Source organism: Vigna umbellata, chromosome 5 (genome assembly GCF_029865625.1).
Source record: "Vigna umbellata cultivar VRB3 chromosome 5, Vumbellata_1.0, whole genome shotgun sequence".
Taxonomy (NCBI): Eukaryota; Viridiplantae; Streptophyta; class Magnoliopsida; order Fabales; family Fabaceae; genus Vigna; species Vigna umbellata.
The window spans coordinates 25,436,115-25,458,438 of record NC_142169.1 but is presented as its reverse complement, the minus strand read 5'-3'; the positions used below and the strand labels follow the sequence as shown (position 1 = coordinate 25,458,438).

General features: G+C 35.2%; 1 protein-coding gene and 1 pseudogene across 1 annotated transcript; one reads left to right on the top strand and one right to left on the bottom strand.

The window, feature by feature from the left end:
- The first annotated feature begins 8,377 nt into the window (after positions 1-8,377).
- Positions 8,378-10,580, top strand: LOC124830152 (cytochrome P450 94A1 pseudogene; annotated as a pseudogene).
- A 2,271-nt stretch (positions 10,581-12,851) lies between these two features.
- Positions 12,852-17,601, bottom strand: LOC148197994 (flowering locus K homology domain-like). The gene is made up of 7 exons (XM_088116425.1): positions 17,443-17,601; positions 16,600-17,130; positions 15,288-15,537; positions 14,719-14,867; positions 14,232-14,522; positions 13,932-14,126; positions 12,852-13,255 (listed from the first exon to the last, which is right to left on the bottom strand). Exons 2-7 carry the CDS (start codon positions 17,116-17,118, stop codon positions 13,070-13,072), a joined length of 1,590 nt encoding a protein of 529 aa, XP_087972551.1. The 5' UTR covers positions 17,119-17,130; positions 17,443-17,601; the 3' UTR covers positions 12,852-13,069.
- Between the last annotated feature and the right edge of the window lie 4,723 nt (positions 17,602-22,324).

The window sequence follows — 22,324 nt, the reverse complement described above, 5'->3', positions numbered from 1 at the left end:
CTTCAGTGCAAAGGACGCGACCCTACATACAAGCTATTTATCAAACGAGAACTTACTATTCGTGCAAAATAAAGCAAACACTAGTGCAGAAACGGGCATAGACGTCCGTTCTTTAGGCCTTTTAACGTTCGACCTCCAACGGACGTCTATTCGGGTGACGTCTATGTAGACGTCCGTTGTGTCAGGTCGGACGTCTATATGGACGTCCGTTGTGTTCGGCCGGACGTCTATATGGACGTCCGCTGTGTCAGCCCGGATGTCTATATAGACGTCCGCTGTGAACCTCTCGGACGTCTATATACTACTGCAGAAAGGGCTTTATTAGACGGCTTATTTAGGGTTATTTAGGATTACGGGTTAGGATTATTTAGGATTACGGGTTTGAACGTTTGTTTGTGCACTGCAACACGTCTGAAGAACAGATTCAAAATGAAAATGGAGGAAGATGGAGGAGTAAACGACCTAAAAATGTAGGCCAAAAAACGCCGCCCACGAACACGCAACAAACTGCACCAAAATGCACCGAAAACGATTTTTAATCGGTCCAAATGAAAGATATGTCATCACTGAACAATTTAATCGGAACAAAAGTAAGATTAAATGGACCAAAACGCATAAAAACCAACCTGGAAATGCAAGGCGCAAAGGGAAAGGTTCGCATAACTCCTCGCGGGTTCGCGTTTTGAAGTGTGTATCTTTATTTTAAACGTCTTTTGAACGTCCGTCCTGGAGGGGGACGGACGTCCATATATAATAGACGTCCGTCCCCCTCCAGGACGGACGTTCAAGAGACTGACAGGGTAGTACAACCCCTCAGTCTCTTGAACGTCCGTCCTGGAGGGGGACGGTCGTCTATTATATATGGACGTCCGTCCCCCTCCATGACGGACGTTCAAGAGACTGAGGGGTTGTACTACCCTGTCAGTCTCTTGAACGTCCGTCCTGGAGGGGGACGGACGTCCATATATAATAGACGACCGTCCCCCTCCAGGACGGACGTTCAACAGACTGAGGGTTGTACTACCCTGTCAGTCTCTTGAACGTCCGTCCTGGAGGGGGACGAACGTCTATTATATATGGACGTCCGTCCCCCTCCAGGACGGACGTTCAAGAGACTGACCAGGTAGTACAACCCCTCAGTCTCTTGAACGTCCGTCCTGGAGGGGGACGGACGTCCATATATAATAGACGTTCGTCCCCCTCCAGGACGGACGTTCAATAGGCTGAGGGGTTGTACTACCCTGTCAGTCTCTTGAACGTCCGTCCTGGAGGGGGACGGACGTCCATATATAATAGACGACCGTCCCCCTCCAGGACGGACGTTCAAGAGACTGAGGGGTTGTACTACCCTGTCAGTCTCTTGAACGTCCGTCCTGGAGGGGGACGAACGTCCATATATAATAGACGTCCGTCCCCCTCCAGGACGGACGTTCAAGAGACTGAGGGGTTGTACTACCCTGTCAGTCTCTTGAACGTCCGTCCTGGAGGGGGACGAACGTCTATTATATATGGACGTCCGTCCCCCTCCAGGACGGACGTTCAAGAGACTGACAGGGTAGTACAACCCCTCAGCCTCTTGAACGTCCGTCCTGGAGGGGGACAGACGTCTATTATATATGGACGTTCGTCCCCCTCCAGGACGGACGTTCAAGAGACTGACAGGGTAGTACAACCCCTCAGTCTCTTGAACGTCCGTCCTGGAGGGGGACGGTCGTCTATTATATATGGACGTCCGTCCCCCTCCAGGACGGACGTTCAAGAGACTGATTGGTTCACTACCCTGTCAGCCTCTTGAACGTCCGTCTTGGAGGGGGACGGACGTCTACTACATATAGACGTCCGTCCCCCTCCAGGACGGACGTTCAAGAGGCTGACCAGGTAGTTCAACCAGTCAGTCTTTTGAACGTCCGTTAGAGGGGAGTGTCGTCTACTATATTATAGACGTCCGTCCCCCTCCAGGACGGACGTCTCCACACTCAATTATTTACATTTATGCCACCGGTCAATTATTTACGTTGGAGTTTTCGTGGACGGACGTCTATGGGGTGACGTTAAAGATCAATTCTGCACTAGTGATAGCGAGCACTTGGCCAACTTTGAGCAACCGACTAGCAGTGAATGTTTTTCAACTCGTGTCGAGCCCTTCATACGTGGCCAAGTCCAAACAGACGTGACATTAATGTTATTACGGTCACCTTCTTATCTATTTTGCAGGACAGTAAAAGCACTTACAACTCATGGCACATCCTAATATGGATTTCACACAAAGCGATAACAGGACTCTGTATACAAACTACTTGGCCAACTTTGACCAACCGATCGGCAGTGAACATTTTTCAACTAGGTGAGGCAGATTTCTTTTGTGAACTCTCACCTTGGTCTTAGGGCACGCTCCTAGTGAACTCCTAAGACCTAAACCGAGCAGGTGAGGTAGATTTCTTTCGTGAACTCTCACCTTGGTCTTAGGGCACGCTCCTAGTGAACTCCTAAGACCTAAACCGAGCAGGTGAGGCAGATTTCTTTCGTGAACTCTCACCTTGGTCTTAGGGCACGCTCCTAGTGAACTCCTAAGACCTAAACCGAGCAGGTGAGGCAGATTTCTTTCGTGAACTCTCACCTTGGTCTTAGGGCACGCTCCTAGTGAACTCCTAAGACCTAAATCAAGCGGCGAAGCAAGCTCTTTCGTGAACTCTCGCCTTGGTATAAGGAACACTTCAAAGGAACTCTTAGTGCAAAACCCGCTCGGACGATAAAGAACACATGCTAGTATGAATTGAAACTCAGGTAAAATCCTCTACCGATCGATATAACTTTATAAACCCAACGCAATATCAAAAATTTTGCTAGGGCTTGGGAGGCTTATGTTACTATGGGCTCATAGCCAACCGAACGGTAAAGGTGCAGAAGAGTCAACCGACCGATGATACTTCTCAGGTCAATGAACCGATCGGTAAAAAAGAGCCGTTAAGGTAATCAATTGTAATAACTGTCAAGGAGTTAATGAAAATAATTGTCATTTATTGACAATTAATATTGTCATTCATTGGTGGATAATGAGTCAGACCTAACGGTAAGCTCATTATAATTTATAAATATTTGTCTGGCAAAGGAGACAGGTAACTTGAACTTGAACTGAACTTAGAGCTCTGATAACTAATCTTGATTACAAGATTACTACGCGAGGTCACTGACTTGAGCGTCAAAGTGTCTTTTGCAGACACCCTCCCCCGCGGCTTGGACAAGGAGAAGAGAGAAGACAGTACAACTGGACATAGGAACAAACAACTTTGAATGTTTTGGATTAGGATTCCAAATCTTGCCGAAACAATAAGGAAAAAAAAAATTAACAAATTTCTTTTGATAATCTTATACTTGTCATTTTCTCTCTGGTTCATTATTTATTTGTTATTGTGTTTTCGTTTCCTGACACATGTGATGTGTCAAAATATTGTTAAAAAAAATCTTTTGATAACGTATAAAACCTTATGTCATTTTAAACATAAGAAAAATTGTGATTTACCTTTCTTGATATGTGTAAATATTATTTATTCTACTTATTCACCAAAATAATAGTTGTCACGATATGAATAGTCTTATTTTGTATGGATTTATATCATGTTATTTTCTCTTAGTAAATTATAATAATTGTTTAAAACTCATGCATAGAATTTTGTACTTTTTAAGTATTCTAAAAAAAAAACATAATTTCCAATACAAATATATTGACATTATTCATAAATTTAAAAATAGTAAGATAGTACGATGTGATATAGGCATAAATGTAAATAATTCTTAAAAACACATATATGATTATTATTGTACAAGTCCAAATTAAAATTATATGTACTAAAGGTGTTAACATAAAAAATTATAAATATTGTCATCATAAAAGTACTACTGTTTTATAGATTAGATATTTATTGATAAATATGAGTAAAGTATCATAAAGTATTAGACATGAATACATCACTCAAATTGAAGTATCGATACATCATAAGACTAAAATAATTTGAAAGAGAATACAATAAAGATTTTAGTTATGCATCATAGACTAATTAGTAGTTTGTAAAAGAAGACCTAGAATTTCGACGTGTTCTGTCTGAGTTTTTTTCGGAAATAATATTTTGATTCTTTGAATTTGGGTTATTGTTGACTTTAAAATATACTATTTAAGATGTCATCCGACAAAGATTTGTCATAGGAAATTTCTAGCGCTGGGAGAAAATGGAAGATAAGGATATCAAGATTGTAATCAACGAGTATCACAAACTACTTGAAGATATCAAAGCAGAAAACATAATGCTACCTTATGAGTTTGTTTCAGAACTTCTGATTAAAAAACTATTATCATCCTTGATTGACTAAAAACAATAGTTGATGTAAGATCCAAGAAAATTTAATGTTTAAAAACAAGTTTGTAATGTAGCTTATGTTTATTTATAAGAAAGGTTGCATGTTTCTCACAAGTTTTGTGTACTTTAGTTAGAAAAAGCTTTTTGTTGGGCTAGTGATATGGTATTCAAATCCTAATTGATGCATAAAGTGTTTTATTTGTTTAATTATGCTTTTATTTTATGGACTATTTCAGATGTCATAAATAAACCTCTAAACCTTTTCACTACCCAAGTTAAATTATTTTAGTGTTCACTTAATAACAATGCAAAGGCGGCTGAGAAGGTCAATCCTATGACTCCAACTATCTCAAGCAAGGTGAGACGATATTTGTTTGTTTTGTACATGGTATCCATCAAGAAAATAATATTAAATGTATTCAATAAGTACACTGCATCAGGATGTGTCTAGAAGATATCATTTACCACGTTAGAATCATCCACACATCTACTCCATTGGATGTATTTATCTCGATCTAGAATCATCATCAATTGCTACATTTCAGTCATTAAGACTCTCAAAGATTGTTTGTATATGTACCTTGTGTTATATATTTGTTTTATTATTTTCACATTAGAATCATTATGTTTTGAGATCAATAAAATATTTGAGGACTTTACTTGACTCTTAATTATGTCAACAAGTAATGACTGCTAAGCAGCATTTAACATGCCAACAAAAGGATGACCATCTAAAGTTTGAGTTAATTCATGGTTGTGATATTCATAGATAACCTTTAACACTCAACTCTCTCCATTAGAATACGATTTGCCTCTCAACTTAAAAGTATGTTCACATTTTCTTGTCCCGGATACACTCGATTGAACATCATGTTTATATTTTATGTACTTCTCACTTCTTTCACAACCTAACAAAACGAATGTCTTTCTTTTGGATTCACCAGTTGTTATGTCAGATCTTATAGTAACTACAACAAATTCAATATCGAATGCAATCCTTCAAACCCATTTAATTAAATCATTCCATGATAGAAATATTTCATCGATGGTAAAATTATGGTTTAATCATTTCAGATGTCCCTATTTGTGCATAATCGTCTCAAATAGGTCCTTGTATTTTAGTTGATCTCAATTAAGTTCCTTTTTATGAAAAATTGACTCAATTTGAATCTTGCTATTAAGTGAACTTGATGACATTAAAAGTTGTGTTATGGCTTGCTGATTGAGTACTTTTTAATTATGTGGCAGAGTTTGATCGCCTTAGGTGGAATTTTTTTTATTTACAATTTTAAATAATTTAAATTTAATAAGGCATAACGTTTTATTTAGGGAAAAGTTTTAATAAGTCAAATTTATTATTGCTGATACTAATTAATTTCAAATTCAAATTTTTATCTTAGGTATTAGTTAATTTCCTAAATGGTTTCAGATAACCCTAATTCAAATCTTTTTCCCAAATTGATTTGGGAGAGTTTTTCTTCTCCACGGACAGACCTTGTGTTGGGTCTTGTGTCACGCTTTCTCTTCTTCCTCGTTCCAGAGAGGTCGTGGGAGGGATTTCTCTTTTCTTTATTTTCGTTCACGGAACCTCTTCTTCCCCAAATCGCTTTGGTCTTGCTTCGTTTCGCAAGATGGAGGTGATTTTGGTCCCTTCTCTTTCTTGGGGTTCTGGCGCGGTTGTCGCAGAGAGGAGGGGCTCGAGTTTGGCGACTCAGGCGTGGCGTTCCCTTCGTGGCGGTGTGTGCCGCAGCGGTGACTCTCTCCGGTCTCGTGGAGGTTCTCGTAGCAGTCCTCCAAGCAACCCGCGAAGGTGGACGCGGGTTGGGTGCAAACAGTATCATGATGGCATTGCAGGCGCGGCGGAGGTTCCTTCTCTCCGTTCTGATTCACGGCGCAAGCTTCCCTTCTCCTCCTCCTCTTCTGGTTGCGATTGGGTTCTTAGGGGTTGCTGTTTCGACTAATTCTTGTGATTTGGGAGATGGGGTTTTGTTTCGCTTTGATTTGGAAATTCTTGGTTGGTTCTGACTTCGATTGGGTTGAGGTTCTTCTACCTTGCAGATTGATGGCGAGAATTTGAGTTTTGATTCCTGTTCTTGCGTTCTTGTTTGTGGAGCTGCATATGATCGATCATGGGTGTTTCTTTCTTGATTTTCCCCAAATTTGCCTAATTTCGCACGCACCCAACAAATCCCTAAATTTTAATAACTTTTCCCTAAATAAAATGTTGTGCTTTGATTAAATTTTAAAATTGTAAATAAAAAATTCCATTTAAGACGACCAATCTGCCATGTAACTAAAAATTGTTCGGTCAAACTGATTTCGGAACCTAATTGAGATCAAAATCAATTAAAATATAAGTATTTGAGGCGATTTATACAAAGAGAGACATCTGAAATGATTAAACATAAATTTATATGTATAATCATCCTGAGCAACTTCATTTGTGAAAGAAAAAAATTCAAACACAAAACTCGGATTTATTTGAGAATCCATTAAGTGAAATGGATACGATTCATCTTATAATATTAATCATAACTTATACAATAAATATAGTTATCACTCAATATTCCTCACGAAATACTAATAATAATATTAATAGTAACAATACATATTAAAAATTAAATAATAAATAAAAACGAGAATGAAATAAATAAATTTTAAAAAAAATTATTGATAAAATGGATTTTGCAATCAATTAATCGCATAACTAGATATGGGAATTAGTCCCATGCTGAATGAAAGGAATTCACTTACCTCAGACGCCACAACTTGGACCTTGCAACAAGTTGCTTTCACTTCCACAATGTAGACCACCATGAACCACCAACCCACAGCTAGGGACCAGCACGAGCAGAATCACAAAAATGCACCAATGAGAAAACAAAGAAGCAGTGAGTGAGTGAAGTGAATGAAAAACAGAAAAGATGCAATAATATATATACTTCGTTTATTTTAGTTAGTGAATATTTATCAATTCCGATTTACATTAAATGTTAATCCACCGGTGAAATTTTTTAATTTATTTTTTAATTAAAAAAGCAAATTTGTAATTTTGGAGATAAAAAAAGTGGAGAGATGGATGGAGAAGCAGTCAATAATTATATACACACGTATATAATCTGCACTGCAACATCAAAATTCCAGAAGGAATCGAGTATCTGAGAGATATCGTACGTTACAAGGAAACATAAAAGGTGACGAGTTTGCTTACGCAAAGAAATGTGTGGTTTTTGGTGGAGCCATTCTTCTCAAACTTTAAAGACTGACATATATCACATTAAGAAGAAACGTAAAACCTGACGATTTTGCTTACGCCTAATGTCTATGGTCAAACCCGAAAACGCTAAAACAGAAAGATAAGAAAAGTCTAATAAAATGACATCTCATTCTTCAAATTCAAATGTGAAAAGTAGTTTAGAATAGGTAAGCTTAAATAACTTTCAATATTCTAATATATTATCGATTATTTTTGAGCGTATAATAATTTCTTTTAAATTAGTTACTTCATAAATTAATTCTTTTGTTTAAGTTTATGATATTATTTTTCTTAATTATACTATACTAATATTTATTAAATTAAAATACGTTTCACACTGTGCAGAAGGTAATTAAAGAAACAACATATTTTATTCCTTTTATTAATTCTACAAATATTAATTCTACAAACAATATAGGTCAAAATTATATAGCAAAATAATAAGTTGAAAAAACAAAAAAAGAAACCCATGCTAAAATATTCTAAATATCGATTAAAGAATAAACATAATAATGTACACAGATATTTTTTCAAGGATTCAAGATAATTTAGTAGAAAACATGATTGGATACTGAAACCAGAAGTTTTCAAGCGAAGCAGTTGGTGCAATGAAAATATCCGAAAGACCATTATATTTTAACAATTTGTTGTAATAATTTTTTCATCACTACGTTAAAGAGACATTTTTCTGTCCGAAAGCAGGCAAAATGCAGACATCACCCATGAGGACATGTTCATTACATTTTCTCCACACCTTCCTCTTTCGTTGTCCAACACATCATTCACTATATATACACAGGTCTTACTTCAACACCAACCTATCCAACAAATTACAACTCAAGATCTATCTCATTCACACTCTAAAAAGTTCATACCAAATTCAAATTTCGCAGTAGCAATCATACGAAAATGATTGAGATTCTTCAGAATATGCAGCTGATAGCTCCTCTCTTCCTCGTCCTCTCCCTCATCCTTCCCCTCGTCTTCTTCTTCTACTCCTCACTTTTCAACAACAAAGACCCTGCTCCAACCAAACAAACCGTTACTATCCCAAAATCATACCCACTCATTGGCTCCTACCTTGCCCTCAAACGCATCGGCAACCGCCGTATTCAGTGGCTATCCGATGTAGTCCAAATCTCACCCGCCAACACATTCACCTTCCGTCGCCCACTGGGCCGCCTCCAAGTTTTCACTGGAAACCCCGCCACCGTGGAGTACATTCTCAAGACCCGCTTCTCCAACTACCAAAAGGGCTATTCCTTCATCAGCGCCCTCTCCGATTTCCTCGGCACCGGAATCTTCAACGCCGACGGAAACACGTGGAAGTTCCAAAGGCAAGTCGCCAGCCACGAATTCAACACAAAGTCTCTCCGCAAGTTCGTTGAACACGTTGTGGATGCCGAACTCTCCGACCGCCTCATCCCCATCATGGCTTCAGCGGCACAGCAAGACCAGACCCTCGATTTCCAAGACATCCTCCAACGCTTCGCCTTCGATAACATCTGCAAAATCGCCTTTGGCTTCGACGCGGAGTACCTGACGTCGTCAGCTGAACGGAGCAAGTTCGCGGTGGCGTACGAAGAAGCGACGGAGATAAGCAGCAAACGGTTCCGCGAACTGTCTCCGTTAGTGTGGAAAGTGAAGAGGGCACTGAACATAGGTTCCGAAAAGCGGTTGCGAATGGCTGTGAAGGAAGTGCACGAGTTCGCGAAGAATATAGTGAGAGAGAAGAAGAGGGAGTTGAAGGAGAAGGAATCCCTTGAATCTGTAGACATGCTTTCGCGGTTCTTGAGTTCGGGGCACTCTGATGAAGACTTTGTGACGGACATAGTCATAAGCTTCATATTGGCGGGGAAGGATACCACGTCAGCAGCGCTGACCTGGTTTTTCTGGCTGCTATCGAAGTACCCTCGAGTGGAGAAGGAGATTGTGAAGGAGATAATGGAGAAATCGGAGGCTCCGGTCTACGATGAAGTGAAGCACATGGTTTACACGCATGCAGCGTTATGCGAGAGCATGAGGCTGTACCCGCCAGTGCCCATGGACACCAAGGAAGCAGTGGAGGACGACGTCTTGCCGGATGGGACGGTGGTGAAGAAGGGGACGCTGGTGACTTATCACGTGTACGCCATGGGGAGGTTGGAGAGTATTTGGGGTGAGGATTGGGCAGAGTTTAAGCCAGAGAGGTGGTTGCAGAAGGTTGAATCCGGAAACTGGAAGTTTGTGCCAAAAGATTCTTTCACATATCCTGTGTTTCAAGCTGGTCCCAGAATGTGTTTGGGGAAGGATATGGCTTTTATGCAGATGCAGAGTGTGGTGGCTGGGATTCTTCGGCGGTTCGCGGTTGTTCCCACGGTGGCTGAAGGGGTGGAGCCCAACTTCATTTCCTTCCTGTCCTCCCAGATGGAAGGTGGTTTTCCTGTGAAGATCATTGAGAGGGAAACCTCAAATTAATACCGAACTTTTTCCATTTAGACCACGTTACTCGTTTTATTAGTTCTATGTTTGGGATTTGAGTTTGAGCTTTGAGTTTTACTTATTTGTTTTTCTTCATAATATGAATATGAATAATGGTTTGGAGAAAGACGAGTGAAGAAGGAAAGAGCAGTGGAAAATTTGATTTTGATGGATTTAGGGTAGGTGGAAAAGAGCTCGATAAAAATAGAGTATTTTATAGTTGAATTGGAGTGAGAAATGCAGAGGATGTGGATGTTGATTCATGAGAAGAAATTGCCATTCTTATTTGACTCAGGACCGCTCTTCATCTGCTTCTTAGAAAAAGATGAAGAACTAGTTTTCATAACCTCGTCAATCCTAGGAAGACAATGAAAGATGGATAAATCTATAAAACATTTTAAAAATCCTTCTTCCGTTGCTTCTTCCTAAACACTTCAAACATCATGCTAGTTTTCAATTACATTACTTCTAAGATAAAATATAGCCAAATTATCCCAATTTTCTTTTCACAACTTGTGGCCAGGAATCGCTCATATCTCCACGTGTAGCTTTTAAGCTTGAAAGCGTGATGGATAACTGCTTATGACGCATCTGGTTTCGTTTAATCTTTGTTGACTGCTAATAAGTAATTATTACTGATATATGACAAAACCACAAAGAGAAGTAGTACTTTAGATAACAATTATGTCTATATTATAAATAAATCATAAATAATATGCCACTTAATTAAAGTTGTTATTTAGTTGTATGTGTAGACAGGACTTTGAATACATCTTGCAAATCATGGAAACTACTGCTCCAGCTTAATTAAGTTAGAATACATGAAAGCATAAAAACATTATCACCTCAAGCCCCTTTGATGATTTTAAGGCGAGTGTTAAATGGTTAATTGACATTTATTGTGAGTAGTTACCATAATTTTTCTTTTAAAATAAGTGTTTCATCTTTCTCTTTATATTTGTATGAAACTTCCAATTAAAATGTAACAATAATGTTAAAATAGTATGAACAAGTTCTTTAATCCATTTTACTTCAAAATATTATAGTCTCATTTAGGTTGAAACTTTTATTTTTTTTAATTATATTTCACATCTGATGTTTTCATTCACTGGTCATGTGCCCTACACGTTGCGTTTTAACGATTTTAATTTAATCTTGAGTTTTGTAAACTTGAACTGTTATAACTTTTTATATAAACTTTGAATGAAGACGCTCAAAAAATTAAAGTGGTTGGAAACGCGACCATCATGGAAGGAATTTCTTTTATGGACTGTTTTGGAATTTTCAAAATTTCAAAGTTTAAGATATGTTTTTATTTTATTAGTATTTTTCACCTATTTTTTTATACTTTTACACTTTTATTTTAGATACTGATACTATTTCTATAATTTTAAAAAAAATTGTGATATATTTTTCTAATACATATTGATTTTTCATGGTTTTTGTGAAGAAAAATATTGATAAAAAAAACCTACAATTTGACTTCTGATATTCATGTAGAATACATTAATTAATGTTTGTTATTAATGTAACGTATATTAATTGAGATTTGTTGAAAGACAACGTGAAGTTAATGTTTATTTAAATATGTTTTGAAATTCATAAAAAGTGAAAATTTGCCCTATATAAATGATAAAATGACTATCACAAAAAAAATAGAAAACAGAATAGATCACCCATAAGGATAATATTTTTTAAGGGATGCATAGGAGGGTTTTACCCTTGCTCAAGTAAATGCATGGAATTGGATCACCCATAAGCACAAGAAAAGGAATTTTTTTCTTTTTTCATTTTGGTGTCTAAAACCAATTAAATGTTCAAGTTACCTTCAATAACCAACTAACTTAGTTTTACATTAGAGATCATATTCTTAATACCTGCTTAGGGGAAAAGGTAATATACACCACAAAAGGTCAAAGGTAGCATAGAAAACAATTATTACAAGAGAATTCATTATTACTTATTATAAAAATTCGTAGGTAAAATCTAGTTATTCTTTAATTTCCTTTTTCCTCAATCCAAATTTTATTTTATTTAAAAAGATTCAATATGATTTCTTAACTAAATTTGTTATCTTTTAACTTACTTTGTTTGCTTTCTCTTCTTTCTCCATCTTCATTATGATTCCTTAACCCTTTTGCCATTTTCCTCGTAGCTTGCACAAGACTTAACCTCCAATGAAGATATAACGAGCTGGCCACAGCATGCGGTATGGTCATGCATTTGCTTCTTCAGGTAGAGTTCTACCCGTTCATGTCACATCCACCGCTATTTAGATAGTTTTCAATGACACTGGTCATCCCCCTCATGGAGGCAAGCAATCTCTTCAAGGACACTGACCATCCCACCAACAAAATCGGGAAGAATCTCATCTTCCAAGTCCTGTTTCTGTTCCTTCGCATCTTCATTGGTTTTCTACTTATTTGTTGTCTTATTTTGAATTGCACGTGAAGAATGTGATGAGAAAAACAGGACTGTGTTCCAATTTAAAGAAAATCGAATTTAATTATGGATCGACTTGTGATTGGTGACCATCGGATCGGAGTGATTACAAAATGGAGACCAAAAAAAACTAAAAGATGAAAGGTGAAGGCAGAAGAAACAAAAAATATCCAGAAAAAATACACTAGAAAAACATTGAATCTGCATAAATATAATAAAAACTGAATTAAAGACAATTAAAAAGTCTCATTGAATAGACTACAAATATTGAAGAAAGAAAAACCTATTAAAGCAAAAATCTAGTAAGATGGCCTGCATATACTCCATAAACTTGGTGAGCATACGCTAGAAATATCAAATCATTTATAATAATAATAATCAATGTGAAATGCCCAAGAAAAACAAGAGGACTAACAGTATAATAACCATCTCTACCCAGAAAAAATGAGAAAAAAATCTAGTACAGCATAACCTACAAATTGTACCCCATAGTAAATGTAACTGGACTTAAAGTTTACAGTTTACAAATAGCTCCTCAAGCAAAATAAAAGAAACCATATCAATACCCATAATTGGTGCCATATACGGGTCCATAATCTGCAGAAGGCACGTGGCCTGTATGAGCACCAGTGCTAGACGGGGGAGATGCGTAAACCGGAGCATTAGTTGGATAGGCACTGTAACCTTGGCTAACTGATCCACCCAGAGGATCCTGTGACGCATTTGCAGCTTCAGCCATGAAATTCTGCATCAGAAGATAGAATGTGACCATTGCAGATAAACTAAACCAACAAAAATAAACACCATTCCAGTAACTGTTACTTTTAATAGTAATATTCTGTAACTTCCTAGAATATGTTCTAATTAGTTGTATGTTCAATGTATAATATTATTAAAATGCGGGGAAAATGTATTAAAGCCATAAAAATGAACGATAATCACAGATATTATATATTATACAAGGGATTGGTCAAACTAATGATTTCACCATTTGAATTAAATAATAAGTTTTACAGCAAGAATTGTCCGATAAAGACAGGAGTCGTGACTTTTATGAACGTGGATTCAGTATACAAATGCCCCCAGTAATCATCTCTTTCTTGCCCAAAAATTGTCAATCTATTGTTTTAGATTCAAAAAGCATCACAACTAAAAAGGAGTTTCACCTGTGGACTTCGGATTGAAGCGGATAGTACGGCCAATAAATTGCCAATCGTGGACAAAATGGCAACAGCGAAGTGGGGCTACCAGTTCAAGGGTGTAATGTTTGACAATATTAAAATCATTTAATAACTCAAATTCGAATCAACAACAGCCCATGCCATCTGGTGCACCAGCGCCCACATTTCGAGGAGTGCCACATAGAGTTTGAACATTTCGCCAATATAGGTAACAAGCAGAATACAAGATGTGAAGCATACCTGAACCAGCTGTTGGGCTGCCTGTATTTGAGAAGAAGTCCCACTCATCTCGACAGTCATCTCCCCTGGAACACCCCTTGTTTCCTGAATTGTAATACTTGCTCCACTAGCACGACGAATATAGCTGATATTAGTGCCGGATGCTCCAATAACAGCATCTGCATATGAAAGAGGAATTTGCATGTGCTGCGTGACCTGCACAGTATACAGAAAATTACATCATTTGTGATAAAAACAAAAGAGCTTCAAAAGGGAGTGATATTCTCAACAAGAATCCTCAAGTTTGGCAAAAGACAACACCTTAGTTACAAGAGATTGTTGTGGTTGCGCACTTGATGAATGAATTCCAACAGAAGCATCCCTTGCATAGACAGGTGGTGGACCTTGATGAAGGTGCTTATCCATGGGAGGCAACTCAGTGGGTGGGTAATAACTATCATAGTGATGTGTCGGTGGCATATACTGTTGATTGGGTGCAAAAGCAGGTCCTCCACCACCACCACCAGCAGGAGCAGGAAACCCTTGCGGAGGAGGACCCCAATTTTGATGTGGTGGTCCATTCTGGTTAGCTCTGACATCTGATATTTGCATCTGAAGTTTGGAAGAAGGGAAAAATTTACCCAGAGAATGGTATCCAAAGAAACTTATACAATAAAGAACAATATACCTTAGCTGAAACACTCGACATTGATGAAATAAAGACAAGAGGCAGGAAAGAAACCTTAAAGCCACTTCTGAATTCATATCTTTAACTTTGAAGAAATAATTTAAAAACAGGGAGACTTGCCTGTGTCTCGAAAACTCCAACTATGCTGCGGTCAACCAAGAACTTGCGTAAATGTACTGCAATAAGTTCAATTGCCTTGTGAACACCAGTAGAATCCCCTTGTATTTCAACAATACTATCATCTCGCAGAGCAAATACTGGCAGGTGTTCTGTTTAAGCATAAAAAATATATTAGTCCTTAATAGAAATTCCCAATATTCAGGCACACAATAATAAGAGATTTAAAAGAACAGTCCAGTACTTTTAATTCAAAACAGGCTAAATCATTTTTCTTGTGTAATTACTCATCAAGAAAAAACTAATAAAAATTGCAGCATTTGACTGGAACGGAATCTTCAAACAAATAAGAACAGCTGATACAAAAACTAGTGCAAGTGTAATGGGTAGATCTAGGGACAGCATATGCAATAACAAATATTGAATGTAAACTTGGTATAATGTGTCTAAAGAGACCCAAATGAAAGACAGACATAGGGCGAAAAGTAATTAAAAAAGCAATATTTATTAATAATTGGTTGCCAACACAAGCAAGAATACCCTAAAATAAGATACAACAACTATGAGCAAACCTGAACCAAGAACTCGTATGGTGCAACCAGAACCATCTTGAATGGATTTTATGGTTGATCCCTGCTTCCCAATCAAGCTTCCTGCTTGAGTATCTGCCACTAGAAGCCTGGTAACAACTGATCGTCCAGCAGCCAAAGCGCTATCTGCAAGGTCACGATCAACATTGATAACTTGCTTATGAACCCTTAACAAACCATCAACAGCAGGTGGTATGGGCCGATCTGGCTCTTCTTTTGCAGAAACCATTACCTATCAAAAACATCAAACAAAGAAAATTCAGCAACACAAAATACAAGACTGTGAGATCTCAAAAATATGAAAGACATTCAGTTTCATATTTTAAAGCAAACAATTAGATTGATCCATCTCAATATTCAAAAAAACATATTTGTCCATCAAAGTTGTAGTAATAGCAACAAAAAACCATTGTGTTTTAGTTTCATTTTCAACTACTTTCACACTGTGAATCTGTGTTTCAATGGATTAGCAACCAATTCCAGTTCTAGGCAGCTGTCACCCAACTAATTGATGGATGAATCAAGACAAAATTCATATTTACAAATGTCAATGACATTATCTCCTGAGTCCTGACTTCATCTAATAGTTTCTCCTGTATTATCTTTTTATTGAGTTTAGGAGTTCTTCAAGGAAATAGTTTCACGGAGTGTGGCAAGACACCAATCGACCTGAGTTCTGAAGTTACCAGGTACAGTGAAAGCCTCTTGCCATCAAAGTCTGCACAAACTATTTCTGATTGTTAACACAGACACTTGTACATGCTCATTGTTGTTCCCTGCAACTTGAACTTTGGCACTTCGATTTGAAGCCACTTTGATCACTCATATTTGCTTGACAACCTGCACATATCCATTTGGTTACCGAGACAAAAGACATCTCCTTTTCTTGCGTATATCTAACCAGTTTGATTATTATTTATTGTATTTTGCTTCACTTGGATACTTTTTGTTTCACTCCGTTTGCAACTCTATTTTTAAAAATAAAATTACTCCATTGTTAAATATCTTACATGTTTTATCATGACACGTTATTAATTTTCAAATCAATTACATAATAAGTTTGTTTGACTATGTAAAAGTCTTCCCTACAGATCAATAGGTATTACATAATTCCTAATGTAAATATAGCCACAATAGTTCTAAGTTACCATGATGACAGTCAAAATAGAGTTAATTGTTTTCAATGTACCAAGGTGATCAGCAAAGTAAGCAAGTATGATATTCTTCAAACAGACATTCATACATGTGCAAGGTTATCCTTCAATGCATAAAATAACTAGAAATTGAAACTTACTGCTCTTTCTGAGATTCCAGGCGGACCATCAAGAATTTTAATTCGCGCTTTAGTCTCTTCTGTGATCTTCTTTATAAACTCACCCTTTCGGCCAATAATACTGCCGACCTTTTGCACTGGAACCAACATCCTGAAGACATTCTCTCCAGGCCACCCCGGCCACTTTTTTATTTCAATCCCTTTCAAATCAGCCTCGGATCCCTCTATCGGCGAAGAATCAAAATTCTCAGTCATTTCTCCAGCACCATGGTCTTCCTCAACATGCTCCTGCTGAGGAGAGTCCGTGTCCCCAGGCAAACCTCCAGCATCATGTTCATGTTCATGTTCATCAAAATGATTTTGAGGAAAATCGGCATCCTCCACCAAATCGACTGCATCATGTTCATCAGGCAGAAGATGAGGAAATCCAGAGCCATCAATAACAGTCCCTACATCATGTTCATCGGAGTGATTATGAGGAAAATTAGGGTCCTCGGGCACATATCCTTCATCGTGACCATCAAAACCATGCTCGGCCATGAGATATGTTTTCTGCAAAAAAAAACATCACTCAGTTTGACTAATTAACCGTCATCGCCATTTTCGGCAGAAATTGAAATTCACGAAAACTAAACAGAAAATTGCCCTACGGGATGAACATAAAAAGACAATGTTTAACAATTGAACAAATTCCAAAGTCTCAAAAATTAAAAACAAACTTCAAATCGGCGTCCTAACGGACGATATCGAGCATAATTATATAAAAGCCCTAGAAACTATAGTGAGAGAGAGAGATGAAACAGAGAGTAACATGAAAAAATTAGGGCTGTAAGTTGTTGAGATTAGCGGTTCAAATAGACTTACACGATTAGTGAGAGAAGAGAAGGCAGAGGAGCACAAGGATATTGAGCCGCGGAGAATTTAGGTTTTGCAAGAATGTGATGAGAAGAATAAGATAAACAGCTGCTAAAGCCTAAGGAAATAAGTTGCATTTATATACTAGATATTTTCGTTCCGAGTCACATGCTTATAGCTTTGGCTCTTTTATATATATACTCTCTCACTAGGGTGTGGACTCCATGATATTTTCTGTTAAAGGTGGTGATGTTTCTTTTTAATTTAAATTAAGTCGTATATAAATAAATTTCTGTACTCAAATTAAATATATTTAGCATATCAATTCACTTAACACCTTATAATTTTTATGTCAATTAATTTAGTTCACATTGGGTTTATCATGTATTTAGTTTAATATTTGATTTTGAGTATCAAAACAGCTAATCTACTTACACGTTTAGATTAATTATTTTTTTTGCAAAAATTTAATTTAATTGATTTAAATTGTATTTAAATTTTTAACATATAAAAAAAATGTTTTAGCCCAGTTCCCAAATTTAACTTTCAAATATTTTTCAATATTAATAGTTTTAGAATAATTAATTGATTTTAATTCAATCTAAACATAATTCAACTTTACTTTAAAAAAAATTCATTATTTTTTGGATTTATCAGTAATTATGTTGTTAATTGAGAAACAAGATATTCACTCTACATGTGAGACAGTATAAAGAAAATGAGTGGAGATTTTATTCATCATGATTTACTTCATTTTTATCTCATTTGAATGATTTAATTATTATAAATGAAAATGATACTTTATATTTTTAAATGAAAAAATAATGATAGTTAAACTAAATAGTAGATTATTTATGTTATGACATGTTACTATAATATTTGAGTAATTTAGAGAATTCAAATAAGATTTTGAGAAAGACTTGGTAATAGTTATAAAGGTAAAATAAATTATATAACTTCTTAGACAAATATAAGATTATTTTCAAGTTGCACGTATGTTAATAAAAGTTTAATAACACAATCAAACATCAAAGGGTTTCACTTCTCATAAAGATTTAAACACAAGTCGGTTGAAGTATTGACATCATCATTTCTAATAAGATTCCTTAAATATTTTACATTCTACTGTGTGAATTTTTTTTTATATTTTACGTTAATATTTTTGCTAAAACTAGCACGTATTTTCAAAATCTGTTAAACAATAAAATTAATATGTGCATGATAACAAGCATAAATTGAAACCCAAAAAATCGGTATAGACATCTCTCAGTGTTGTAGTAAAAATTGGGTGGTCCGATAGTAGGTAGAATAGAAATGCCCAATAAACAAGAAATATTGTAGGATAGGCTCTAACCTTAGCTTTGATACCATATTAGAAAGTGGTTTGAAGTCTAACTCAACCCCACAAAATCGGTTTGTATGATGAGGTTTGCAACCAACTTATATATTATAATTTGGTTTTATCTCTAGTCGATATGAGACTTCCAACATCACATATCAATCAATTTCACAAAACAAGTTGTTTTTTCATGTTTTCTTTCAAAACATTATTTTGCACAAAAGTTATATAAAGTAATATAAATTTTTTTTTCTTCAATCCACAATCAATCAAAATCCTAAGTGGTGCTTTGAACAACTTAAATTTTGTTAGAAGAGGAGGCATGTGATAAAAAGTTCAATTTCTTTTACATTTCAATTTCAATTTCTACCAATAAAATGAAAATTCAATCATATGTATCATGCATGCAATCCACACATAACATAACTAGTTATAAAAATCTTGCCTAAAGTTTTAATCATTTTTTTCTTTAAGTTTTTCCTTTTTTTAAATGGAATTTCTATTGTAGAAAAACTGACAATAGATAATAAAAGTCACAAACAAAGATTTTTTGAGACTATAGATTATTATTCTTAAATATTTATCTGTAGTGTGTTGTGTAAGTCCTCAAGATACAATAGAAATTTAAAAAATAAAATAGGATATAAAAACTAAAAAACAGTACAAAAATAAACTAATGATAATATAAGAAAGAAGGAAGAGAATGAAGAAATTAAGAAGAGAAAATGAGAGAAGTATTCTTTTCTAGAATGAACACAAAGGCTCTGTTTATAGAAGGAGGAAACAAGTGAGGCCAAGGCAAGTCCATTGCTAACAGGAATAATCCTGCATCAGCTGGTGAAAACGGTTTTAACCAACAAGATGTTGGGAGTGTGACTTGCGGATGAATCTGCGGAGCAAAACAAGACTTGCAGACGAAGCTGCAGAGTAACATTCATCAACCAAGTTTCATTCGCAATTTAAAGACACTGACTTTTACAATATACAAGCTAATTTTACAACATTTTTAACACATCAACTTTATATTAGCTTGTCAACATTTAATAGTATATTTGCTAATAGGAATTATATTAGGATTGAGATCTGTCATTCAGTATCCAATTTTTCTAAACTTGACAAGAATAAAAGGTAAATAGTGTTCAACTATTGCTTGAGCATATATATCATGTAACTCCATTTGATCTATTTTAAAAGGTTGAGTGACATTTTTAAATTGAATTTTCTCCATTTTTGGAATATGATGTTTCAAACATAGAGTCATACATAAATTTTATCATAACAAACATACACTTTATTAAAATATTGTGGATGTTCTTTCAAATCAATAGTATTGCATCTTTGTCCTACTAAAAGATCTTCAGCACATCCATAATAGTCATTTTTCTTTCTCATGTAAAACATATATGAACTACTTAACCTTAACATTCAACTTTGCTTTTTGTCAATTTCATTACCATTGTTAACAAAATTCATTTCTACAAATTCAAATACATTAAGAATTAAAAATCCTAAAAGTCATAAATTTTTAATTAAGGTAATACTACATTTAAAATTATCACAAATTTCCTCAAGAATAAAATTACTTAAAGATTCATTCTACAACTTAAAAATATTACTACTTATAATTGTAATTAAAAAAAAGTTGAATGATAAAAATTAGAAAACAACTCCATATAATAATTTATCAATCTAAAAATACATAAAGCAAAATTCATTTTGAAAGATAGGGAGGGAAAGATATTATTCAGTTTAAGAAACATAGTTCATTGCATGGGAAGGACAACTAGAATAAGTGAGTATGATTTTGACTATAAGCATCCCTATAGTAAAAGTTCACATCCATCATTTTTTATTATAAAATTTGTGTTTCATTCTCATTTTTCATTAGTTTGGTTAACGATGTACTTGTACTTTTGTTTGTGTCTGTCAATTATTTGTTTCAAATATTACTTTAAAAGTTATAAAGAATTACAAAATATAAAATATTCACTAGAACAAAATACACTTTTAACATCAAGATACTAAATCGATTTAGAGAAAATCGTTGTAATTCAAAATAAGGTGGCAATTTTGAAATTAAATGCATGTTTATTACACATGTTATCTAAGAATCAATATAATATCGATTCACCCATCCAATTCATATAGTGCGTTTAAAGTAAGTTTTAAAAAAATTGCTTATATTACATCACTTGCTCAATGAACAAGTGTAATAAAGTCTATGTTTTCAAATCCCCCCTTCTTATGTCATTACGACAGACTTTCTCTTTTATGAAAAAATCTCTTTAAAACATTTGTTTTCTCTCCACTACATTGGTGTTTTTCCATCTCCTTTACATGTGAAACTTAATGGTTTGATGTTGCCGAGTGAATGTGTGTGTGTGCTTGTGTCTATGTTTGTGTATGTGTGCTTGAGCGTGTTTGTGTATGTGTGCTTGAGCGTGTTTATGTATGTGTGCTTGTGTGTGTTTGTGTGTCTATGTTAGTGTGCGTGTGTGTAAACTCTTGCTCAACGAGTTGTTTCTATAAAATCTTCAAATGGTTTAGTCGTTGGATGAATACTTTGATTGTTAGGCAAACAAAGTTTTCATTGGATGACTAAAATTTGATAGTCATAATAACGCCTTTGGCTAGGTGAGCATATTGGTGTTGGACAAGTTGTAACATGTGGTTAACTAGTTGGATGAGTCAAGTGTTGGTTAAGTAAGTGTTTTTTAAACTTTGAAAAAAACAAGTTTTTAAACATTTCTAAATACTAAGATTTGTTTATCATTATTGTTATATTTGATTAATATATTATATTTGAATATTATTATAATGTAATAAATAATTTGTTGTAACTTGTTAGCATTTAAATTGAGTTAAGTGTATATTTATGAATGAAAATTTATGATGTTATGGTTGTGATATGATGTGTTTGTGTGCGAACATAATTATTCTTTTGGAAAGAATCCTATATTAAGATGTTTAGATTATGGATTGCAGTTAAGATTTTGAAGGAGATGATCATGACTCTACTCATTAGATTCACATTGAAAAAAATATTAGGTAATGAGAGTTAAAGAAGATTTTTATGATTTGTAGTGTGGAAAAGAAACTGTGTATCGTAAAGATTTACATGTTATATGAGTGGACCAAATTCTTATTATGTAACTTTGTTGTGTGACAACTTAGTGAATATAGTATGACATGTATAATTTTCTAAGTTTAATCTAATCCATGTCTAGAGAGTCAAGTGTTTGGGTGTATGAAGTTAATATAGCTCATAACATCAATACGTTGTCTTTTGGCTAAGAAGTAAACACTTAATTTTTAATAGATATTTAATGAATATATTGAAATTGTATGTATTAAAATATATGGATGAGATGTAATGGTAACAAATGTGTATGATTTAGAACATGTAAAAGTGCTTAAAACTTTTGTGTTTCTTCTATTGTTTGTGATTGTATTATTTATCAATTATGTAATTGTTTTACATAAGAGAAAACGATTTGTAGGACGAACAAGAAAGAAACGAGACAAAACATAAAGTGAATGCAGAACTGTAAA